This window comes from Hydra vulgaris, chromosome 08 (genome assembly GCF_038396675.1).
Source record: "Hydra vulgaris chromosome 08, alternate assembly HydraT2T_AEP".
Classification (NCBI taxonomy): Eukaryota; Metazoa; Cnidaria; class Hydrozoa; order Anthoathecata; family Hydridae; genus Hydra; species Hydra vulgaris.
The window spans coordinates 42,772,999-42,799,497 of record NC_088927.1 but is presented as its reverse complement, the minus strand read 5'-3'; the positions used below and the strand labels follow the sequence as shown (position 1 = coordinate 42,799,497).

The 26,499-nt window shown below is 28.5% G+C and overlaps 1 protein-coding gene and 1 long non-coding RNA gene across 2 annotated transcripts in view; both read right to left on the bottom strand.

Moving 5' to 3' along the window:
• Window positions 1-26,499, bottom strand: part of LOC136083862 (TNF receptor-associated factor 3-like) — a 139,533-nt gene that overhangs the window by 56,443 nt on the left and 56,591 nt on the right. Inside the window, exons 5-6 of the mRNA XM_065803771.1 lie at window positions 3,375-3,449; window positions 3,132-3,209 (exon numbers count right to left, since the gene is read on the bottom strand). Of these exons, the coding sequence (XP_065659843.1) occupies window positions 3,132-3,209; window positions 3,375-3,449 (153 nt within the window). The remainder of the gene's footprint in view (window positions 1-3,131; window positions 3,210-3,374; window positions 3,450-26,499) is intronic.
• LOC136083863 (uncharacterized) lies at window positions 13,665-17,559 on the bottom strand. The gene is made up of 3 exons (XR_010640164.1): window positions 17,367-17,559; window positions 17,013-17,153; window positions 13,665-16,204 (listed from the first exon to the last, which is right to left on the bottom strand). It is a non-coding gene; the product is annotated as an uncharacterized LOC136083863 (long non-coding RNA).

The window sequence follows — 26,499 nt, the reverse complement described above, 5'->3', positions numbered from 1 at the left end:
ATTAACAAAAACATTCCCATGTTGTCTTAAAATGTCTCTGTAGCAGTGGTGTCACTACAGGGGTGCAAAGGTTCAAGCCGCACTGGTTAACACCATCACAACCTGACACAGGGGTAGTACCATAATGAATGAAATATAATCATGACAGAACTGCTTGTGTTTGTGTTAATTTGCAGTTGCGTTTGGCCTAACCAATGTATTTAAGGTTTTGAATTTTAGATATTCTTGAATGAAAACTCTGCTATTTCTTCATTTTTTAATACTTTCTTCATTTCACACAAAAATCTTTTGTCAAGATTTAAGGATTATTCCGTGTTGTTGGCCCTGTTAGTAAAAGTCTTGAGGGGTGACACCAAAAATTTACCGCAATGGGTTATACCAACCACAGCTACGCCACTGTTCCGCAAATAGCAGGTTGTAAAATCTGTTCACGTTTTTTAATATCCAGCTAAACTCTCGCAAATAATCTATCTGTTGAAAGGTAGTAATGTTTTCATTTGGGGAAGGTAATGGTGATGAGCATATTTGTAAATTATTGCTTTTTCAAGGAAAGAAGCACCTTTATGTGTATTTTTTACTTTATCAATAGCAGGCATCAAAAAATAGAGAAAGATTTGATGCATTGGAAAATGCATCAAATTTTTTACAACTCTCTTATCTTCTTAGGCCAACAATTTTTTATTTCCGCCTCAATTTTCAAACCAGTTTGGGAATAACAGACAATTAATATGAAATAAATTTTATCGTTAACTTTTTAAATGAAATTAAATTTGAAAAATAAAACACTTCAAACAAACAATGAAAAAGTATTATTATTATTGAAAAATTTCCATAAAAAGAAACAGACAAAAAATATGTTTAAACTCATTAATATAAAATGTCTTTTTAATATATTTTATATCACCATTCTAGAATTAGTTCAGTTGAACAAAAAGGTATAAAAGTATGAACAAACACTAAAAAATGACGCAATACTTTTCCTTTTTCTCGTTTCAAGCATTGTATCTTTTTTTCAATTTAACATAGGAGATTAGATAACGCATTAATCAAGTCCATCGCAATCCACTATTTCATTAACGCGAGTTTGCGATTGCGCAGAAGTAGTATACATTTGCCATGGTTGGTCAGAATTGAAAACCGCACTTAAAAATAAATTAAAAATTCCATAGCGTGTTTTGAAAATAAAACGCTTAGCAAATAATAAGACACAATGTCTGTTAGGTCCCTATAAAATAAAAATAAATTGCACAACTTCTTCATTTTTTTGAAAATTGCGCATACCGTATTTTGAAAATAAACTCTTCAAATTGTTAAAACTAAAAAAAGCATGGCATCTTAAGTATGTTTAGAGAGGTTTAAAGAATTACGCTATTTTTTATATTGCAGCTTGCAGGTGCTTTATTTTTACAGACAGTAATTGCACAAAGAAAACAACGTTCCTATTAAGAAATATACATTTCTTTGATTAGAAAACAATCACCTAACGTGCATTGGATCTCTCGAATTGCAAAAAATTATATGTATCTGAGTACGTGCTGAAAAAATACAAAATAATTCCATTATTAGTTCTAAATCTACTGCGCTTAGCTCATTGCAGCCTGATGGTGTCTTCATCAACATCAAGGTTTTTAAATAATTATGAGACAATTATTGAGGATGAGAAACTTAAACCTGGTGACTACATATATAATCACTGATAGTTGACTTCATTCATTTGCAAATGTGAAAAAAACTTACAAAGACCTCAAAAACCCAAAGATTTGGAGTATCGCTTTAAGCCACGGATTAGCTTAACGTAAGCCAATTCACTGAATTAAATACATTTTTAGTGATTGATAATAACAAATTTGCTAGGGAGAGGTATTGAACCACGGAAGAGCCTAAAGTTGAGAGTTCGAAAATTGATAATAATCATTTAACAGGTCTTTTCTTTAACGGCAAATGTGGTAAAATAACTTTAACAGAAAAGAAGCTTGATAAATGCTATTAAAGAACACTTATAGAGGAGTTATGATGCAACAGTTTCTGAAAAAGTGTAGCCTTTGGTGAAAGTATTTGCCCGGAGCTTAAAACCACGATTACAAACGGTTACAAATAGTGGGTAGCTGTATGAATAATTGCCAATAAAATATTGTCTCAGCCAAAAGTAATAAAAAAGTAATCAAAATAAGAAATCATCAATCAAAACAATTAATAGAAATTTTTAATCCTGAAATGCAAAATCTATTAACACCAGAAAAGACATCAAGCAAAAAAAAAAAGTCTGAAATTTTTCAACGTGTTTTTATTGTATAAATAAGAAAATGATATTAAAGAAAACTGTGTAGGTTAAATTTTCTAAATAGTAATCGTAACAAAATAATATGATGATTTCCACTTATTTTAATGTCTCTTGTTATGAAAGCTTATTAAAACTTACTAAATCAAAATAAAAGTTATTAATGGTGGTTACTAATTTTTATAGCAATAGATCATGTCCATGTATATAATGTCCAAAGATTTTTGCTTTGATTGGCAACGTTTTTGATAGTTAGTTTTTAACTTTTTTTATGCAAGAAAGCGCTGTTTTTGTTCACTTTGTCTTTGACTTGCTAATCCTTAAGAACAAGTGAAGTTTTTTTTTATTGTAAATGATTTTACCATATCTTCTATTTTGACTTTTTTAAATTTAAAGTTAAAATAATGAGTAAAAACAAAGTGTTTGCTAGTAAAGTAGGTGTAAACTTTTTAAAACTTGCATTAGCTAAAAAATCTTTAAAAAAAAAACACTGCTTTCCCAGAAATTTTATTAATGTATAACTAAAACCTTTTATCAAAGTATATATAAACATTAGTTGACACATTCTGAAAACATTCTGAAATTATTCTGAAAACATTCTGAAAACTTTATCGCTGGAAATATATATAGTTTTAATGCAACAAATTTTCAATGAAAATTTTTACTTATTAATCACTTTAATTTTTTTTGAGAAATGTTGTAGATAGGGATCAATACAGATGATATATAATTTTTTGATATACTGATGATATATAGCATGATGTCTACCTGATTTATTATTATTTAAGAATTTTATACAATTTTATTTTTCAAAGTGTAAAAACTTTTAATTTTTTAAAACTTACTTTCTTACCTTAAATTTGCATCCAATATTCAAATATTGACATGGAATAATTGTATTAGCGCAACTATCAGTAATATGGGAAGACATCTATAAAAAATGTTTAAAACGACGTTTAAAAGACGTATTAAAGACCTGTTAAAGATGTCTCGTTGTAAAACAGACGTTGTTTAGACATTTTTAACGTGTCAAGTGTTACTTGGGTAAAATAGGATACTTTTTATATTAAACAGCTATTTAGATTTTAAATCAAACCTCTTTACGCAAAATTTTAATACCACATTGATTTACACAACAAAGAGGTAAACATTCGCATTTTTCTTCATGAATCTAAATGTAAATTTACAAGAAAATTGAATTTTTACTTTAGTTTTATTAAACTTAACATTTCTTTTAGCACATTCATCAATAAACATTATTATCATCATTACCATCATTATCATTATTATCATAAGGGTCGTCTCGAGGAGACAAGTTTAGGGTGACTAAATCCCATTCCCCTCCCTCCCTCCCTGTCACAAAAAATTACATTCAAAAATAAGTAGGCAAATTTGGACACTGGAGTCGGAAAATAATGCCAACAAGGATCTTTTTCTTTGTTAACATCTTGATTAGCATTATGTTTTTTCTAGGCCTTAATTGGCAAAAAACAGATCTGTCAAACCCTCTCCCCACCCCCAACCCACTCCTTATCAAGAACTTTTTGGTAACCCAACTAGCACACTTACGTTGGGCCAACGTATGAAAATTCATTGCGAGCGTTGGCTATTTTCTCCGATTCGAAATACAACGTTGATCCAATGTTAGTTTTATAATATTTATATTAATGAAAACCTTAATAACAACGTGATTAAAAATAGTTAGGAAAATTACATTGGTCCAAAGAAAGTAAAAATATCGCATAATTTGGTTGTTTTCTCAATCTAAACTCAACGCTGATCCAATGTATAGGGATCATCGTTGATCAAATGGGTATAACCCTATATTAATCCAATGTATAGATTAACGTTGATCCCATGTCAATGAATCAACGTTAATCCAATGTGTATGGATTAAAGTTGGATTAACACTGGATCAACGTTGCTCCATATACATTGGAATAACCTTAAGTTATATAGAGTGGATCAAAGTTGTGTTTTCATCGAGAAAGAGCATATATACAAATATATATTCGTATAATATATTATAAAGAGTTATTTTTCATCTAAATATTTCAGTTAAATATGGAAATATAATTTGCTGTTATGTTTTTTATTTTCCAACATGACAAACTATCAAGCCACAAGCAAAACTAACATGAATAATGTTTCTCTATTCAGATGCCTCAATATCCTAAAAGCAACATAAATTTAATAAATATAAACAAATGTTGTCTCATCAAAATCGATTATATATATGCATGTTATGAAAATGATATTTTTTGCCCTGTCTACCTAAGGTATTTCTAATCTTTCTCTAATATTTGTCTCACATCACTGGGCATAACATCAAAAAGAACAAGAAAAATATTGTCTTTTCTACTTCTTTGGTGTTTTGCCATTTTTGAAGAGAAATCAATTTATTGTGCTTAGCTAGCAATTCACTCATTTTCTTCTGTACTTTGTTCACTCTAGATGTAGGAACTCCAGCTTTTTTATGAATAGCAGTGACCTTTTCAACCAAACACTGACAATTTTCCTCACAAATAAGTTTGAAATCATGAGAAAATCCACCGCAGAACTTAGGATTTTCAGACATTAAAAATAATAATACTACAAAATGTCTTTGTTAGTAGGGAGTTGGTTGTAATTTAGCTTGTCACTTATACTCTTTGAAGAAATATTTCTTTCTTTTTTCTGGTTTTAGCCATTCTGTTCAATAAGTTTACTCTTTACACTGTAGTCAAATTTAATAGACAACAATAATAGACTGAAGTTTATAAAAGTGTCCTATCACTTATAGAACTATAAAGTGTTCTTTCACTTAAAAAGATAAAGTTTCTCAAACTTCAAATAATAGTGTTCTATCACTACTTTGAAGCACTTTTGATAAACCTACAGTTAAGCAGCGTAAAATAAAATTATTACTTTGCTTTTAAAACGTTTTAGAAGTTTTTGAAACAATGCAATGAGGCAAAATAATAGTTTTGTTTAACGCCGCTTAACTGAAGGATTACCGCTGCAACTAACCCCCAGGCCCCACCTACCACCTAACCACCAGGTCGAGAAAGTGCATTGTTCCAAATAACCCCCTCTCCAAACCCCCAGGTCAGAATTTGCTCACCACATATAGATTGTAGTATTCCCCCACCCCCTTGCCCCTCCCTAATTTATTTAACAAACGATATTATAGACATTTCTGCATGTTTCAAATCTTGTCACTTCAGGAATGAATATTTTGGAACTATACCTAACTTTAACATTTTTCAGCCGATTTCGGATTTTCGTTGGTCTAACTAGGTGTGAAAAGGGTTCGGAAATTGATTTAGACCCATTTCATAATGATTAGATCAGTATTTTTTTTTATTTTGTCAATTGCGTCAAACCCCATAAAAATGGGTAAATTGTGTCAACTGCGTATCTTTGATTTCACTTCAAACCTAGCTAACGGTTTTATTCAAACTGCTTCCAATACTTTTCTAACTAATGAGGGTTAATAGTACATGGTTCAACATAACATTAGGTTGTATCTTTCAAACTGTGACTACACAAGCACTGTAAAAATAGGCTTTTTTCACCCAAAACCATGATTTTTAAAACTTAAGTGGCTTGTGTAGTCACAAAAATAAAGTTAGAGTTCTAAAACTTTACAGATCTCATTTTCACACATATATGCAGCAGAAAAATGCTAGGAGCAGTCAAAATAAAATGTGATCCTGATAACGGGACACCCTAATATATATATATATATATATATATATATATATATATATATATATATATATATATATATATATATATATTTTTATATTTAAATATATATATACATATATATATATATATATATATATATATATATACATATATATATATATATATGTATATATACACATATATATATATATATGTATATATAAATATATATATATATATATATATATATATATATATATATATATATATATTTATATGTATACACCGTCAAACGGGGTAACTGATAGGTTTTTGAGCATTTATGCAAATAAACTCTTTTGTATAAATTTTTTTTTTGAATTTCATTTTTTCGATATAACATTAAATATAATTTTTTTTTTTGGTTCTAATACATTTTTTTTTTTAAGTCAAAAATGTTATCAATCTTAATCCTTCGTAGGGGGTGACTTTGATAGTTTATTATTTCTTAAAAGCTTATTAATTAAGGCATCTTCACAAATGCCATTAAAACTTTTTTTTGGAGTTGTACTAAATTACAACACAATTTACAAACTTATTTTTTAAATTTTACTGGCAAATTTATAAATTTAGACAACAAGATTGGTTATCGAATATATCCACAATATGGACAAAGAAACAAAAAACAATTTGGTGTTAATATGCTATACATAACAATATAATATATCAATAGCGACATTAGAGTAATTGTAATTAAAGTACTAATTGTATATAAATATTAAGTACAAATGTACTTTACTTGTTTAACTCCATTTAAAATAAGGATAGGATACCGAAACAAAAAAACCTGAAAATCACATTTTCTGAAGATTTACAACTGGTGTTAAAACCAGACCAGGAATTAGTTGTTCTGTGTAGTACCTCTAAACTGCTGCAGGGTACTAATTAGTACAATAAATGCTTGAAAGACAAAGTGTTAATTTTTTTAAATGAAAAGTTATGAGTTCAATCATTTAGTGAATATTTCTGACATCTTCTGATAATGATCTAACTCATTTAACAGATTTTATCAATATTTTTTACATCTGCAAACTCTAGTTAATAACTATTATTTGTCTTCCGTGGTTGAAGATGTTGCAATATACTCGAGAAATGCACAGCAAAAACGATGTCTTCTGCAACAGGACAATTAAAAAGATTTTTGGATCCTTCTTTATTCCTTAGGAACTTCATATAAAGAATTTTGGGTGTTGGTAAAACCTCAACAACCTGTGCAATGTATTTCAATTTCACACATTTTTCAGTGTTTCCTGGGTAGACTACATCATGCCAACTCCCTGTGGTTAGAAAATTGTTGACATAAGGTTCTTCTTGATTAGACTCCTTTGAATCAACATCTTTCTTGTCATTACTTTCATTGGGATAACCACTACTACCAACTCAATATCTTCTAATTCAGACAAAGATTTAACATCCTTTGAAGCTATTTTTTGATTTTTTGCCTTTTACTTTTTGGTTTTTGGATTTTTTCTGTTTCGATGTTTGTCTATAATCAATGTCATCTAATGTGATCAATTTTCCTAGTTCAATTTCCCCCCCCCCCCCTCTTTTTCTATTGGTTTTTCCTGCTGCATCAACGCCACAGTACTTCGTAAGATTATTTATTAAACCCTCATATAGTACTTCTTCTATGGTCTCACCGCCATAGTCTTTCTTGACATCTGGAAGCCGTTTTAATAACTTTCTCGATTCAGTGGATATATGTCTGAAGCTTCGAATTCCGCTATTAAATTGTTTGCTTTCAGAGTATTTGCAGATTTGTCAAGAGCTCTGGGAAATGGTTTTTTGGAATTAAACCCTTGATTCGTGATTCTTTTCTCCATGTTTGTTAAATCTTCTTCCACTCAAATTTCAAGGGTCTGAAAACAGCAACATCAAGCGGTTGTAGAAGATGTGTGGCATTTGGGATTATACATCTAAACCGGATATTATTTTCCAAGCATGCTTTGATGATATCAGATGAGAAACGTGAAGTTAAATTATCCCCAATAACAACTTTAGTTCCTGTAAGAGATGCTATTTCAGGAATGAAAATTTCCCTTAACCAACGCTCAAATGTTCTAGACTCGAACCAACCAGATTTAGAACTGTCTAATATAGTTCCAGGTGGGCCATCATATGTCCACTCTATGTAGCAGTTTTTAGCTTTATAAACAACCGTGGGAGAAAGAAACTGATCTGCTGCACTCCCACAGTACATAATACTAGTAACTCCTTTAAAATGCTGCATTTTTCTTTTTTTAGTCTCATCATAGTTGAATATATTGGTATTAGGAATGTCTTGAAGTGTAATGGAAAACTCATCAAAATATGAACAGACTGAATTTCAATCAATTTCAGCTCTTGCTGGTTTTATGTTGAGGAATTTGAGCAGTCAGATTATTGCAACCAATGAAGGATTTTATCCAATCAGGGCCAGACAAGTTATTTTTAAATTTTAAATCAGTAACACCCATTCTGTATAGATAGTCTTTTACTAGAAGACGTATATCCAACTTATCAAAAGGTAACTTCCACTCTGTCAGGATGCTAATAATTTGTAGAATCTTTTGGTATTGGGCTGTAATCTGGTCTGCCCTCCAAAGTTTTTCATATGTCCTAGTTTACACTTGTTGTACAGAGTACCATATGTTATACCATATGACTTGGATGCCTTAAAAATTGATATACTGTTAGTTGAGATATTTAACAAGGCATTTTGCATGGCTTCTGCTAGATACAATGCATAACATCGATAACCTGGTTTACGTTTAAAAGCTCTCATGAATTCTTCTGCTATTCTTTATGTGATATTTTTTGTCTTAATGTCTTTTTTAACTAGAAATAATCTTTTGAAACATTAAATAATCACAATAAGATTGAAATATCAAATATTGAAAATTATATCAAAAAGTGAAAATTTGTTTAATCAAATATGTTTAATGAAATTTGTGTTGAGTTTTCTGCAAATGTAATTGGGAGTTACCAAAAATGAGTGGTATATTACAGTGGTATTTTAACTTGAATATACCACTTAAACATCTAAGTATAGATTTTTAGAAAAAAATTTATTCAAAAAATTAAAATCATATGTTTTTTGGCATTTTTTTGGTACATGTAAAAATCGTTATTTTGTTCCGTAAGTCATGTTAATCCCAACACATTTGCACAAGTTAGAATCACTTTAAAATCCTTAAAATTTTAAAAATATAAGCTGAATATAATGATGTACTAGAAAAAGAAAAAAAAAAGTTTCTTATTTTGCAATTACATCTCCAAATCAATAATTTTGTAGCAACAGGAAAAATTATTAAAGTCACTACTCGTATCAAAACTTTACGATATATATATATATATATATATATATATATATATATATATATATATATATATATATATATATATATATATGAATATACAATATGCAAAAATAATAATGGTACACTTAAAAAAAAATCATAATTTCAAAGATTGCATCAAAAAAATGAGTTGTCCGTTAAAGTATTTGAAAGTTTTTTTTAGATATCTTATCAAGTATTGTTTTAAGAATTTATTTGTGTATTGGTGAAAATGATTGCTTTTCAAACCTTTTAAATTTTACACAATTGATCTAATGATGCATAAAATTGACTGCAAAATGAAAATCGTACAGTTTAAAAATAATGTCAAATTGATCAAAATTCCATAAAAATGAGTATCTAATCGGGCCTTCTTTAGCCTTGATGGCCTCATCTAGATGATTTGGCATGGAGTTGATCAATTTTTGGGTTTCTTCTATTATTACATTATCCCATGCCCTCATTAAAGCTTCTTTCAAGTTGTCTTTGCGTCTAAATGCTCGTTTACCAATATTTCTGTCCAAAAAACACCGCCAATTTTCTATTGAATTCAAGTCCAGACTTTGAGATGGCTATTCTAAAATATTGATGTTATTTATGTCTATGCATATTTTCGATTTCTAAGCGGTATGTTTTGGATTGTTATCCTGTTGGAATATGAAATCGCTTTCCATTCTAAATTTTTAAGTATGTAATTGCATGTTAGCTTTGAGAATTTCACAATACATTGAAGTATGCGTTTTGTCATCAATAAATAAAAATTTTCCTTCCTCTTTTTAACTCATACTACCCCAAACCATCACATTTCCTCTATCATGCATTACACTACCTCGCAAACAACTCAATTTATAGGCTTCTCCTTTTTTTCCCCACATTTTTCGGACTCCATCGATGAGACGAGATTGCATTTTGACTAATCTGACCACAAAGTTTTTTCCAATATGATATCAGCATTTTGAAGTACTTCAATGCAAATTCCAATCAATGTTTCATTTGTTTCGAAGTTAAAAAAGGTTTATTTTGAACCACTCTACCGGTATATCCTTGTTCTCTTATACAGTTTCTGATTGTTTAAGGAGTCACTATGATGTTACGATCTTCTTGAATTTTTAAAACTAATTTTGCTGCCAAAACAAATCTATTTTTCTTCACATTAATGATGATATTACTGATATTTCGATCAATTGCACTAGTGGTCTTGCGTTTTCGTCCTCTACCAGCCACACTAGCAACGGCTCCAATCAGATTATGCTTCTTAAAAATTAAGAAAATGAAGTTATACCTTGATACAAATAACATTAGTGTATTGGAATGACAATCTCAAAGTCCGGACTTGAATCCAATAGAAAATTAGCGGTGTTTTTTGGACAGAAATATTGGTAAACGAGCATTTAGACGCAAAGACAACTTGAAAGAAGCTTTAATGAGGGCATGGGATAATGTAACAATAGAAGAAACCCAAAATTTGATCAACTTCATGCCAAATCATCTAGATGAGGCCATCAAGGCTAATGAAGGCCCCATTAGATACTCATTTTTATGGAATTTGATCAATTTGACATTATTTTTAAACTGTACGATTTTTATTTTGCAGATAATTTTATGCATCATTTGATCAATTGTGTAAAATTTAAAAGGTTTGAAAAGCAATCATTTTCACCAATACACATATAAATTCTTAAAACAATACTTGATAAGATATCTAAAAAAAATTTCAAATACTTTAACGGACAACTTATTTTTTTGATGCAATCTTTGAAATTATGATTTTTTTTTAAATGTACCATTATTATTTTTGCATATTGTATATATATATATATATATATATATATATATACATTATTATTAGCAAAAGAGAAAGGTTCACTGAAGTTCGTGCAATATTATTATTTATTGATCTTCTTTTTATTTTCACAATAATATATAAACTTGTCAAAAATGAACAGTTACAAAATAATTTTGTTCAAGGCTAACTGAAGATATATATTTAAAAAATACATTAAAATAAACTACATATGCAATTTGTAGAATTTTTTATAAGCTAAATAATTTGAAAAGCGTATAAAAAGGGGTTGATTTATTACGATGGGGGTTAGAAATAGTTAAGCCCCCGGTTAATCTATTTCGCCATATTTAAAAAGTATTTAACTCCTGGGGTTAATTTGTTATATAAATAGATTAACCCTGACGGTTCACAGTGGGACAAAATTGAGTTTTTTGTGCCAAAATTATTTTGATAGTTTTTTTTTATTAGAATAGTTATAATTATATATAAAATGCATATATAAAGTAATAAACATGTAATTATATAATATAAAAATATATTAAAAAGAATAAACTTTGGTGAAAAATACGAAATTTTTTAATGGACAAGACAACTTTTATCAGTGTAAATATCAAAAATATTACTACTCAATGCATGTATTTGTCATAAAATAACTTTTTTAGATTTATATTTACAGAACGCATATATTATAACAGTAATGAAAGGTTTTGTAGGTATTCTTTGTGTACAAAACATCTTTTTTACGTGTTCAGTATTTCTCATCAACTGACCTTTAACCGAAGACCAATCTTTTGTTATAACTTTTTTTAATGCAAAAAGTTGCTAAATATTTATGATGTATGGCTATTCACATACATTTAGCATGAGATTTACATGATCAAATGTTTGGAGGATATTGGAGGATAGTTTATCTTATACCTAATAGTAAAGGTTAGTAGCAAAAAAAATATTGAAGACTGTCTGTTTTCGATGCATAAAAACTAATGATTACACTTACGTTAAATTGTTTTTAAAAGTCTGAGCGAAAAAAGCATTGTTAATTAAAATAATATATTTTAAAATAAAAGTCTATTAAGTTAATTTAAAACAATAGTAGCGTAAGAAAGTTGATAAATAGAAAATGCAAAATAGCGTTTTGGAACACATGTCAAATTAACGTGTAAATAACCGCATAAAATATCGTTTTAATTAAGATTTAATGTTTTTTTAACTAGACATTTCCTCTAATGAACATGCCTTCGCCATTATGAAAAATTTTCACCGTGCAATGCCGACATTAATTTTTTGGTATTTTGGCACACTCGGTCCCACTGTACGGTGAGTTAAAATGTTTTAGCCGGGAGTTAATTTTTTTAAATTTATAAAGTTATTTACTTTAACGGTCAAATAAAAAATTAAAACTAACAACCTTTTTTAACAATTTGGTTTTAACAAAATCTTCGCATACTACTCATAAACTAGTTAATCATTTTTAATCGATGTTCAGTCTATGATCAATTCAAAAATTAATGATAAAGAAAAAACTTTTGTTAAAAAGCATTATAACATAACATTGAAAATTAACATTGAAATACACGTCTTCGCAGTTCCGACAATTTCATGCGCGTGTCATATATAATAGTACGTCATGGTTCTTTATGCGCAGAATCGCATGAAAACAAGTAAATTCACATCTAAATTAAAATAGTAACCTTGAAAGAAATAGTTATTTACTTAAGATCATTTTTGTTTTTTCATAAAAAAGATATTGGTTTACTTCATATAAGTTTACTTTACCCATTTTAAATCTAAAGGCTATACTGTTTATTTGTTTTTGTTATATAATATTTGTAATCAAGGAAAAAAAATAACAACAAAAAAAGTTTGTACGTTGAACGTAAAAGCTCTAAATAAAAATAAAATCATGCTTATTGAGAAAGAAGAATGCAAAATGGTAATATATACATATATATGTATATATATATATATATATATATATATATATATATATATATATATATATATATATATATATATATATATATATATATATATATATATATATATATATATATATATATATATATATATATATATATATATATATATACATACACACCCACACACACACACATACATATATATGTATATATACACGCATAGATATGTATATAGGTATTGTATATATACAGGGCCGGTTTAAGGGTTTTTTTTTGTATATGCGTGATCAAGGTGTGGCGCTCCATATTATATAAAAAAGTGTAGTCATTTAAAACTCTAAAAGGTGTTTTTAGGGATTGATATTCTTTTAAGTTTTTAAATATTAAGATTAGTATATTTGTATGTGATTGTTTCTTAAAAATTAAATGAACAATCAAATATACTTTAGTAGAGTAGTTGATATAAATAAACCAATATTTTTTCACGACAGTTGTAATAAAAAAATTAAAATACAATGGTATACGTATCATTAACTTATCATAAAATGTGTTTTCGGTAAGTTGTGCATACTTATTAAAACTTCTAGATTACATTGCAAACATAATATCATATTAAATGTTTACCGCACATTACTTAAAAACTGAATACATAATTGAAAGCGCCGTAAAATTAATTTTTAAACAAAGAAATTAACAAAAAGATATATTAAAAAACATATATATACAAACATGTTGTCAATAAAACTATCCAATGGAATAGTAAATATCATACTTTTTATGAACATATAAATAACACTAACAGTATATTTTTTTGGTGTATTAATGATACAAAGTGACATAAAATAATAAACATCGTAAATTAACTTTTATTGACAATGTAAATAGCAAATCTAGCATTGTATTGAATAATAATTTTAAAAAGTTGTAAAGCCTTTACCAAACACAATGCTATTAGAAACTTTTAGAAACAAACTTTTCTTGCCTTAACTTTAGCAAAGTCTTTTAGAAATGAATCGGTTTCAATTGTACTCAGAACCTGGTGTTCAATTGCTAATGTGGCCATCCCACGGTCCTGAGAAAGAGTCAATCAAAGGTAATTTTTGATAATTTTCAATTTAGAAAAACTTCTTTCTCCACTGGTCACTGATACGGGGAGGGTAAGAAAAATTCTCAGTGCTACATACGCATTAGATGTTAATCTAGCTTTTTTGTAATATAAGGCAGTGTTGTTTTGGGGCAGCTACCGTTTGGCAAAATTGGAGCTAAAATTACTATTTCACAAAAAAGTTCATTCCCATTGATGTCAATCTTGCCATCAGCTGTCAAAATGGATTGCAGGTTTTTTCACTTTTCTTTAGCTGCATATGTTTCACATTTGTCTATTTTTTTCAAGTTATAGAGGAATTCGAAATGTTTGCTGCAATTTTCCACCAGTTTAAATCTTTTTGACAATGAATTAATTGCAGTGTCTAAAACTACAAAAAAGAAATTTCCTTTGAAAGACTCATTTGCCGACTTCACAGGTTCATCTTTGCTTTCATAGGAAAATTGCCTTTTGATCTCTCCTGGCCTAACCACTACTTCAGCAGAGAAATTTGGATCGATCCAGCTTTTCGGCTAGTTTCTTTGCATCTGTTATAACGTCATCCAGTCCATTTTCTAATCTTAAGTTCTCCAAAAAATACTTAACACTTTCAATTAGTTTCAAAGCCCTCTGCAAATCAACAGTTTTCATCTGAATTGTTTTGCTTTACTATATTAATTTTGAACAAAACATTATACCAAGCGACCAAACAGCAGAGGAATTTGAAATCGGCAATTGTTTTCGGCAATTCCCATAGCGGTACATTTTCCAAATGCATCAATCTTAGAATCTAACGTTGATTCATAGACAGCGTCATAAATCTTATCAATGTAGTATCGCAAAGGTTCGAGGGCGTATATCCTGCTCTCACAACGGGTTCCACTTGAAGATTTTACAGTAAAGTTAGTTACATGGTTTGTTAATATATTCCATCTATGGTTTGATCCAGAAAAAAAGTTATAAAGTTTCTGTATATTGTTAAAAAAGTTAACAGCTAAAGTGCAGGAAAGTGCTGCATTATTAACAACAAGGTTTAATAAATGGCATCCACAAGGAACAAAAAAAGATTGTGGGTTAAGGTCAAAGATCCTTTTTTGCACTCCTACATTCTTTCCATTCATATATGATCCATTATCATAACCTTGGCCAGGCATATTTTCTAAAGATATTCCTTTTTTTGGAAGCTCGTCTAACAAGCAAGCTGTCAACTCTTGCTCAGATGTATCTGAGACTTGAACAAATCCAAGAGAATGTTCCCTTACGTTTACTTCCTCACCTGGAATTGCATAGACAAACCGAACTACAAAAGTCATTTGTTCTTTACAACTTACGTCAGGAGTGCAGTCAAGAATTATAGAATAATACAAAGCTTTTTTCACTTCACACACGATATGATCTGTAACTTTACAGGAAAGAAGAACAATAAACTCATTTTGAATTTGTTTGCTTAAATAGACGAAGATGTTCAGAAAAAACAGTGTCAAATTTTGAATTGTGTTCAACAAGTTTTATAAAGTTTCCATTGTTTTCTTTGAAAACTGTTTCACTTCTTCCACGAAAAGCTAATCCTTGAGTGCCAAGGAGTTGTACAATACAAACAAGTCATTTTAAAACTGCATACCAATGGTCAGTTTCAGCTTGAATCATACGTTGATGTTGGGAATCAATAGTGTTGCCTAATTGCAATCTCGTGGCAAGTTCTCGATAAGAAATGGTCGCATTTCCGTGTGAGGTTGACCTTTCATGTGTACGTGAAACATTTGACATGTTTTGCCAATAAGAGTAGCCCTCTGTTCCAGAAAGATATATGTCATCAGTACTAAATAGCTTGCAAAAAAAACAAAATGCTGAATTTTTAGATATTGAATACACTAGCCAATCCCTGTCAATGTCTTCTCCATTTGACAACTTAGTTTTGTAATTGACAACTGTGAACCGTCTGCCTGAACTATTGTCAATAGGAAAATTAATATTTTAAACCTGCACTGGTCCTTTTACAACAAGCACTTGATGAATGTCATCTATGATTCTGACTGGCCGCATTCCGCAGTCTTCAAGCGAGTCCCATGATAAAGACAAAGTGACCGCATTTTCCTTGGCACCAGAGTTCTGAAATAATAACAATGATTATTTTACTAAATGAGGTTTTATACAAAAGCAACATTATTTTTAAAGTTCATTTTTAATAGTCGATAAAGGATGTTTATTACAAAGGTTTTTAGTTGATTTTTTCCAACTTACACAACCCTACTTTTTTCTTTTTTTAAAATGGCATAGAAATCTTTTGTTTGTAAAATTTGTTAAAAGTATTTTTTTATATTTTATCTTTTATTTTTGAATAATTGTTTGTTTTTTATTTTTACACCAAAAAAAATTAATTTGCCGTATTTATTATCATTTATTTTATTTTGATTACTAATTTCCAGAATTGTAGTATATATTTATATGCATACAAATATACAACTGTATTTTGATTTTGCTTTTTTAACTCACTTATTTGTGTGAAGAGTTTAATTAGTCGATTTTATTTAGCTTATATATTTTTTAAAACTATTGTAAACATTCAATTAAAAATTAAGTTTATAAATATATAAAGACTAACGTAGTGAAAAAGTCCGCTTAAATTCTTTTTAATCTTATACAATTTAGGCTTGATTAAGCGATAAGCAAAAATAAATGGAAAAAAAGAAAAAATACCTTGGCATTATTTACTAATATTTTTAAAAACATTTTTAAATTTGCGGCAGATTTTTTTAAATTAATTCAAAATAGATTTCGTTGGAGAGGAGTTGAAATTAAAGTTTTTTTTTTAAAACAAGACTTGGTACTTTCGAAGGCCTTTGACTGTATCTGTATATAATTTTTTTTTCTTCAACAAAATGCATATAAACTAACAAATTCAAAATCAAGCACAAACCTTAAATGAAGATGGTGATCTTGACGTACTCACACTTGGTTGGTAATGTAAGCGTTCTCTTAGAGAAAAAGATTCAACTGCTTTTACAGGAATGTTTTTTAAAACTTGAGACAGAGGATTTTCTTCTTACATCTTCCGCTCCTAGAGTACGAATTATTATTATTATTTTTTTGTTATGACATAAACATGGCTGAAAGAACACCCAACACCTAATATCAATAAAAAAAGTGTTGTGAAAATAGCACACAATGATTATTAAGGTTTAAATAACGGTCTATTATCTCTCTAAATTGTTATTGTTGTATTTATTAACTAACTTGATAATAATAAATGCACTCTTGTATCATTTCTTACCTGAAATTGATGCTGATTATCGTTTACACCATGTATTTCTAATATAAAGAAAAATTTACTTAATGCCTTTGCCTGTTTTTTGTCTTCTCTCTCCATATTTGATCTGCATTTTCTATAAAAGAAACTTGAAGGTTTCTTTTTTTCCACCATAATAACTCGCGCACTTATTTTTTCAAATATTTAACTAACGATTACTTTTAGCTGTAATTTTTTTTTCATTTAAGTGCTGAACAAATACTTACAAAATAATTAGTATAAAGTATAAACTTTGGCGCCCCAAATATGTAAATATACATTTACAGTAAACATTTAACACACAAAAACACGATTTAAATAAATAATAAACTAACAAACTTATTCTTTCAAACAATCACCTAACTACTACTTTTCGATTTGATTATTTTTTTCATTAAAGTGCTGAGCAAATATTTACAAAATTAATAGTCTTGCATATCAACTTTGGCGCCCCTAATATGTAAACAACTCACCACTTGTACCCATTAAAGACGCCAAGTATTATTTTTAACTTTTACTTTTTTAAATCCAAATTAAAACTTAAAGAAAAAAACGAAAAAAAAACGGAGTTTAAATTAAAACAAATAAATTCTGATAATAACATGCATATGTCATTTTATAAACATTATGAATGTAACAAAGTGTATAAGTTATGACTTTTTTGATTAACTTCTATTACGCTGTCATCATACATAATTGTCTAGGATATGTCAATATTTTACCATTCGTGACAATTTTCTGCTAATAATTTTTTTTTAAAACATAATAATCTAAAATATCAAGTTGCATAGATGACAAGTTGTTAAATAAGTTTCTTGTTTCATAAATAGTTAGTATTTATAAAAATTAAAAAAGTTATTAAAAGTTGCTAAAAGTATGCTGAAATTAGAGCTAAGAATAAGAGCTATTCATTAAACTGTTATTCAAAAAGTCTAATAATATATATATATAAATATATAATAATATATATATATATATATATATATATTTATATATATATATATATACATACATACATATATATATATATATATATATATATATATATATATATATATATATATATATATATATATATATATATATATATATATATATATATATATATATATATATATATATATATATATATATATATATATATATATATATAGTGACCATATACAGAAATAAAGTGGGCCTAACGCAGCTAAAATTTAAATAGAAAAAACTGAAACTTTAAGTTAGTTTTGAGGGAAAGGGCAACGCTCCCTCCGCAACATGTCTATATGCCAGTTTTTATATATGTTTATATTTATCAAGTACCGACTTTGATTAACTTCCTACGCGGTTGTTTATTGCCTTTGGCTAAGCAGAATTGGAGGTTTACTATTTATATTCTCATATATAAACTTTTAGTAAAATATTTGGTTCCATTACAAATTTTAATTGAACATTAAGTGTTGTTTGACCGTTGTCAGTTCTTACTGAATCTTGCAATTAAATTATCACTACCTCTCAGACTAGCTACAGCTCTGAATCTTTCAGCGCTTGTATAGTCCTAGTGAGCTTCTATGTTAAAATTTTTTCCAGGCGCAAAGACCCGGGGAAGAGTCGTATTGAACGCACCCGGTTTTTTGCTACAAAATCTCGCAAATAATATTTTACTTCTCTCCGAAACACCTAGAGCTTTAGAGCCCTTCCTCCCATCCTTACTTTTTTTATTTATTAAGAAAAACATTAAAAAAAAAATCATTGAAAAGAATGTGTTTAGATTTTTTAATTTACTTGTTATTGTGGTAATAAAAGCAAAGGAGCATATAACAGAGTACCTCAAAAATAGAAAAATTGAAACTGACTAAACATAAACTATTCTATTTAAAAACAAGTAAGAGCTATTTTTAGGCATTTTATTATATAATTAAGTTTTAGCATTCATCACTTGAATTAGGTCTTTTTTTAATTTCAACAAAGGAATTGTTTCCCGATTTCGCAATTGCATTTGTATGTTAACGTTGTTCAAGTTATCTCCATTTAATTCTTATTCATTAAATGACATTCTAAAAAGTATATTTTATGAAAGTCTTGATTCCTTTATAGAAGTTTAAAACTGAAACCTATCATATAAAAAATTAGTACTTTAATTACTTAGTTAATTATACGAATTTGATTCATAAAACGTAATTAAATATATTTGTTATGCCGCGTTTCGTAAGTTTTTTTCCGATAAGTACTGTTTCGCTAGTTGCGGTGCGAAAGAGTTTCGTTTCTAAAGAAATTTGGTTTTTTATCATTATTTTAAAAACTAAAACCTTAAAATGTGCATATGTTGAAATACTGAAAATAAAATTTTATTATAAAGATTTTGATATATAAAAATTTTCCTTTTCACAATTATACTTCAAAACGTCGTTTAGCGAAAGAGCTCGTTTTGCAAGTGCGACTTCCGTAAGCGCTACTTTTATTTCGTAATTCGACTTGCGAAAAGCTGTACTTCGTAAGTTGCATTTGCGAAATGAACATTGACGGTTTCTTTTGTTTCGTAAAATTCAGTGAAAAAAAAATTTTTTAAATCCTTCTGAAAGAATTTTATTTTTACGGAATTGTACAAAATCTTCCGGTTAATAACTCTATATTTTACTGTGATTTTCTTTTGATTAAACTTATTTAAATTTCACAGGTTATTGGCAAATAAATTAAAAACAAAGTTTAATTTGACCAGATCTGAAACAAACAAATAAAGGAGAATAGACTTTTATATTTACAAGGTGTTATGGGTAAGTATATCATATTTCTTTGCGCTGCTCCGACCGATATATATATATGTATATATATATAATACACTAACATAATTCATATATATATATATATATATATATATATATATATATATATATATATATATATATATATATATATATATATATATATTATGTTAGTGTATTATACAAATAAAGTGCTCAATGTTCTTAACGAAAAGAGCAATAATAAATTAGTAAAAACACTTACCTAATTTTTGATTTCGTCAATACTGTGTTTCCCCATCAGTTGGATCATCAGGAGGAATCTTCCTGATAAACCTACTGATAGTGAAACACAGTATTGACGAAATTAAAAATTAGATAAGTGTTTTTACTAATTTATATATATATATATATATATGTATATACATATATATATATATATATATATACATATATATATATATATATATATATATATATATATATATATATATATATATATATATATATATATATATATATATATATATATATATATATATATATATATATATATATATATATATATATATATATATATATATAGATACCATAGATGCCGCTTCATTGCTTGGTTGCAGCGGTCGCTATATTTTCATTCATTTCACGATATTCCTCAATATTTTTTAGAAAATCTAAATCATTAAATGGGGCCGAGGCACTGAGTGGTGCAGTAAACCACTGTCAAACGTATATTAACGCAGCAAACATGCTAATATCTCTTACTGCGTTTAATTCATGTTGCACCATTTTAAACTGATCTCTAAATAACCATATTTTAATTGAATAAATAAGTTTTGCCATCCACCGAGCATGATGGAAGGCTCCAGCTGCTTTAAATCTTATTCCACTAGGAGGTTGCTCTCCTAAATATATTAGACATAATTCAAGAAGTTCTTTATAATCATCTCGTGGTTGTGAGTCTTGCAAACATTTTTTTAAGAAATGAATTATAGACGATTTTTTTTCAATCGAGTTGTTTGAAAGATATCTTTCAGATTCTTCATCTTGCACTGTTGGGCTAAAATCATCTTTCTTGATATTCTTCCAGGCTTGTTTAAATCGTTTGAAAATAGCAACATCTGGTCCGGACGTTGTTGGAAAATAAATTTTAAACACAGATCCTGCAACAATTTCAGTAATGTGATGACGACAAGCTAAATTTAATAATTCTTTTCCTAATTTTTCTTCAAGTTAATTACAAGCACCTTTCTCAGATCCTGTATTGCTAGCTGTGGTATCAAACAACATGCCACAGAGATTATTAATAAGATTCGAAGCGTCCCATTCATGGAGGGAGGCTACAACTACAGTAGCAATGGCTTCTCCTTTTGAATCAGGACGTTTTGGCACTCCCAGAAGTTTTCAACACCACGCCCTGTTACTAAAACTGACAAACGATCAACATTTCCACTTCCATCGATGTCTGCCATCATTTTTCCATCCCAATGAACTACGAGAGGTACATCCGGTTTGAAATTTTCTTTCGTTTCATTGTAATGAGTTTCACGATAATCAGTTCTTGCCCTATGAAAAGTAGTAACAGATATAGAGAACTCTTCAATGGGAGCTCCTAAACTTTGCATTGTAGCTGCTATAGTTCGCATTGCCACACGATTGCTTACTTTTCCTCTATCTAAGGAAGCGACAACTTCAGGATTAATAATTTTTTTTATAGAACGCTTCCTTTTCAGACCGGAGCTTTCTGCAACATCATCTTTTCCTTTCAAAACTACGATATCATCATGATCGCTACTAGCAGAACTTGAAGGCGAAGTTGAATTCTCAAGAACAACTACTTCTTCAGAGCTTTGTTTCCTTAACGCTTCTTTTTGCAAACGTTTATCCAAACTTATCTCTCTGCAAACTTTATTTTCTTCTTTCTCTGCATCATCTTTATCAATGGAACCCGAGACCATGTTTCTATCATCTCGTTGATCTATGAGGAAATCGCGATCTTCAGCAATTTTTATTAAATCAAAAACATTAGTTGGCGCAATATCAAAAAGTTTCATAATTCTCTTTTCAAAGTGTGTTACTTTGCTTCTAGCAACAGCTGATTTCTTATTTCTGTCTTTTAATAGATCCGTATATTCTTTATGAAATTTTTCAAGCCTTGTTACTGCATTATCCTTTCGAATTGTAGGAATTTTAGCTTTTCCCCAAATTTCACAAGTTGATTTGATAACTGTTACCGAACTTTCATATATACTCAATCTTTTCACCTCATGGTGGAAGAAAAAACATTTTAATACTTCCAAAATCGCTGGAAGCTTAAGATGGGAAAGCATTGATATTGGTTGACCAATTAACCATTTTGCTGTAGAACTGCGTGTTGACTTTGCAACTGCAGCCATTTTAAATTTTCTTTAATACAGTGTATGAATGAAAATATATTTTGTTGTCACCTATATTTCCAAACAAAGTTAGTTTCGTTGAAACTCGCAATTATATCACTTTCTTAAAATACTGTAATTAATATTATTAGTCAAGCAAATAGATAAACTATTGTAATTTTATTTCAGGAATCACAACACTCTCAATAAAGTCTCGAACTGAACTAAACCATATAATAAACCAATATAATAAAATATAATGAAATTTGGCATAGTTTGCAATTTATTTTGCCGCTTTAATATGCATTTAAAAAGGAAATGTTGTTTAACAAAAGTTATTATGCGTAATAAGAGCTTTCTTTTCGTATTTGTTTTATTAAAATCGAACGGTAAATAACCGAAATGTGCACAGAAAACGAAGGTAAATATTTAACTGAACTTTTGAAAATTCCAATTTTAGAGGGGTATAAAGATCGCCCCAGCGCGACCTCTAAATATTAACCGATTTGGCTGATTTTTTTGGTACAATGTTTTCTTTCATAAATGAACACATTTAGACCTTAGGAATAACAAAAAGTAAAAAAAAAACATTTTGGTCATTTTCGGATCACCCTAATATATATATATATATATATATATATATATATAGACCTATATATTCGTTTAAAAATATATAGTTTTTTTGTTAACCGTCGAAAATCTTTTTTTGGTGCTATTGAAAATCATGAAAATAGGTAAGTGTTGAATTTTTTTCAGTTATTTCTATCGCTATATATTTACAGGGTCGTAGACTGAGGTTGGCAGACAATGCAAGTTCACCTGTTTAGTGGATAACTTAGGAAAGATAAAAATTATAATAAATAAATCAACATATATCATAACTTTTTATTATTTTGAGCCTCTTGGTGATAGGTTTTTTTTCGGGCAACTTAAAAACAATTTTGTTTCAGGCCCCTTAAAAACTATTTTGTGTCGGGCCCTTTAAAATCGATTTTTTTTTGGGCCTTTTTAAAATGGTTTTGTTTTGGTAATTAAAATCTAAAAAAAATTTGAAGAAATCATTTCTTTTAGAAAAATAGTTATTTTACGTTTTTATTAATTTTATTAGGTAAGTTTTGAGCTTAATATTGATTTTAAATTTATATATTTATATTTCAATGAAATATTCAATTAATTTAAAATTTAGATGATGAATTATCAGCATAAATCCAAAGCTCAGAAACGGAAAAAAGAAAAATTAAAGCAACAAGAATCAGAAAAAGGAAAAAGAGCTTTGGAAAGTCTTGGTTTCACAACTGTTCAACATCAACTTGATTCTTCTGTGGAAAATCCATCTAAAACAAGACGATTGGATGGTATAACCATCCAAACGTTAGATGATTTTGTAGACCTAGTGAAGATTAAACGAGATAAACCAACCGAAAAAATTTCAAATTTCAAAGTTTTGCCAGAGATTAGAGAGACTGGAAACAACTGTAAGTATGAAATTTAAAAATTTCACTACAAGGATGCCGAAGATACTTTGCTGTATTTTGACATCGATTATTTTAAAAAGAGTAATTCAAAGCTTCTGCAAGAAGCCATTTTGAAAGGTCCCGGAAAATCCCCTTCTGAATCTGAAATTTCTGAGGACAAAACTGGTTTAAAATTTCTGTGCTACGTTTTAAATTACAAATTAAGCAATAATGAGTTAATGGAGATTGGCTGGTGTGGAGCAAATTTGTGCAATCTTTATTTTGTTATCCTTGCCAAATTTTTTGTGATCTACCGGACAATCGATGCTCAACAATGGCAAAAAAACAAGAATGGACTGTTGAAATAGGATATTATCAATGGTATTGAAGAATTCCAGAACATGAAAAATCTGCTGATCTTGACTTTTTTTTCTATGAGCTCCTGTTAATAGTCAATAGTAATAGTTATTCTCTGTTACTCCATCATATTCATTATCTGAAGCTTCAGTTTACTTATATTTATTTTCATTGTCGTCATTCATAGAAACAATTCGACGTAAGCCAAGGTCTATCAAATATAATCAAAGTATTTTTAGTTCTTGGACAAGAGTGACACAATCAATCCTGTTCAACAAAGGGAATTTGAAAATATATGTGTTGAAATTGTGTACATCAATTTCTTGGTCAGTTTTATTAAGAAGCATGTTTGGACATACTATTAACACAATATATTTAAATCTTTACGTCTTTCATCATTGAATCTGTTATGCATCTCTGTCACAATATTACTATATATTACAGAACGTATTTCTTTAAATGCTGATCTTTGGAATGCATATAGCTGTTACATACGGACACTTCCACCGCCGTTCCTGTAGGCTACCATCAGACATTCCAAACTATTTTGCATCTCTGAATTATGACGATAACTTCACGATTCCGTTTATATTTCTTTGAAGTAACTATAAACATAATAGTTACCGTGTATATTTTTTATAACATTGTAAAGTATTTTTTATAAAACATGCTTATTAAAAGGTAGAACATAGTTAAGTATTTGTAAATTTATAATATTATATGCACATAAATCATTATAAATTTATATTATATATATGATATATGCATTATATTATATATATGATATATGCATTGTATTATATATATGATATATGCATTATATCTGTTTTTTCATATTTATCTGGAATGAAATATGTACGATTTCATTAAATAACTATAAAAATACCAAATAAAAAAACAATATCAATAGCTTTAAATATTGTAATTCTATAATTGTTTTTGCATATCACTTAATCACATTTCATAAAAGTTCGAACAAATACATAAAATTTTAAATTAACATAATGTAATAATATAATAATTACCTCTTTCTTAGTCCCTTAAATAGATACTAAAAAATTTTAATAAAGAAGATTATCAGTAATCATAAGTTATCAATATTTTTTCATATTCAGCTTGTTTACATTTCAAAGTTTATTTTCCTGACTATACATATGCTTTAAATACTATTAAAACTTACCATAAAATCACCCCGTAATCAACTAAAAACCGCTTTTTTTTAAAAGAAGGCCATTGTATAATCTCTACGCGTTGTAATTATACCTTTTTTTGTAAAGTAAATAATAATATAATAATATAATAATAAAATAATAATATAATAATAAGACGGAAAAAAACACATCTAAACTTCTTCAGTATTTGTGTTAATAAGGTATGCACCACATCTGTTTGGCTGAAGTTTATTAAGAGATCGTGAAAATTTATTAAGACACTGCTAGTTTTGCTTATTGTTGTCGTAATATGGCTAGTTACGCGAGTGTTACATCTTCGAAATCTAATCGACTTGAATGCATTTTAGACTTACATGTTTATATGGATCCGACCGAAAGCTTTAATAAAAAATATCAAGAAAACAGAGCTCAAGAAATTTACGAGAAAGTATCATTAATTATTGGGAAAAATAAAATCAATAGTTTAACTTACAACAAAAAAGGAAATTGGGTGATGGAACTAAAAAGAAAAGAAGACGCTATACATGTTAGCGAATCAACCATTCAATTATCTGGAAGTAACCAAAACATCAATCTAAAAATACGTTCTGACATAGGGCTACTAATTACGGTTAAATGCGACCCATTAGTCGAAGACCATGATATTCTTTCAGAATTGGATCCATTTATTAGGGAAGTATATTCAATAACACACACAACATATAAATTTGACCGTAATTTAAAAGACGGCCGACGACTATTTCGAGTTAATCCAAAAGTAAAATTAGAGGAGATCCCTCATACCATTGAAATTGGTGGAATCAAAATAGCTTTACACTATGCAGGTAAATCCTTTCTTTGTTCTACATGCCAATATTCTCATCCGCCTCAACAACGGTGTATTGCTCGAAAACCTACGGAAAAACCAACTGCAGACACTATTCCAAATAAACCCAATTATAAAGACAAAAACGAATCGAATGATTTCGTACCTAGTTATCAACTAGCTGAAAATAATAATGAATTGACATCAAAATTATCCGAAAGCAAAGTAACCA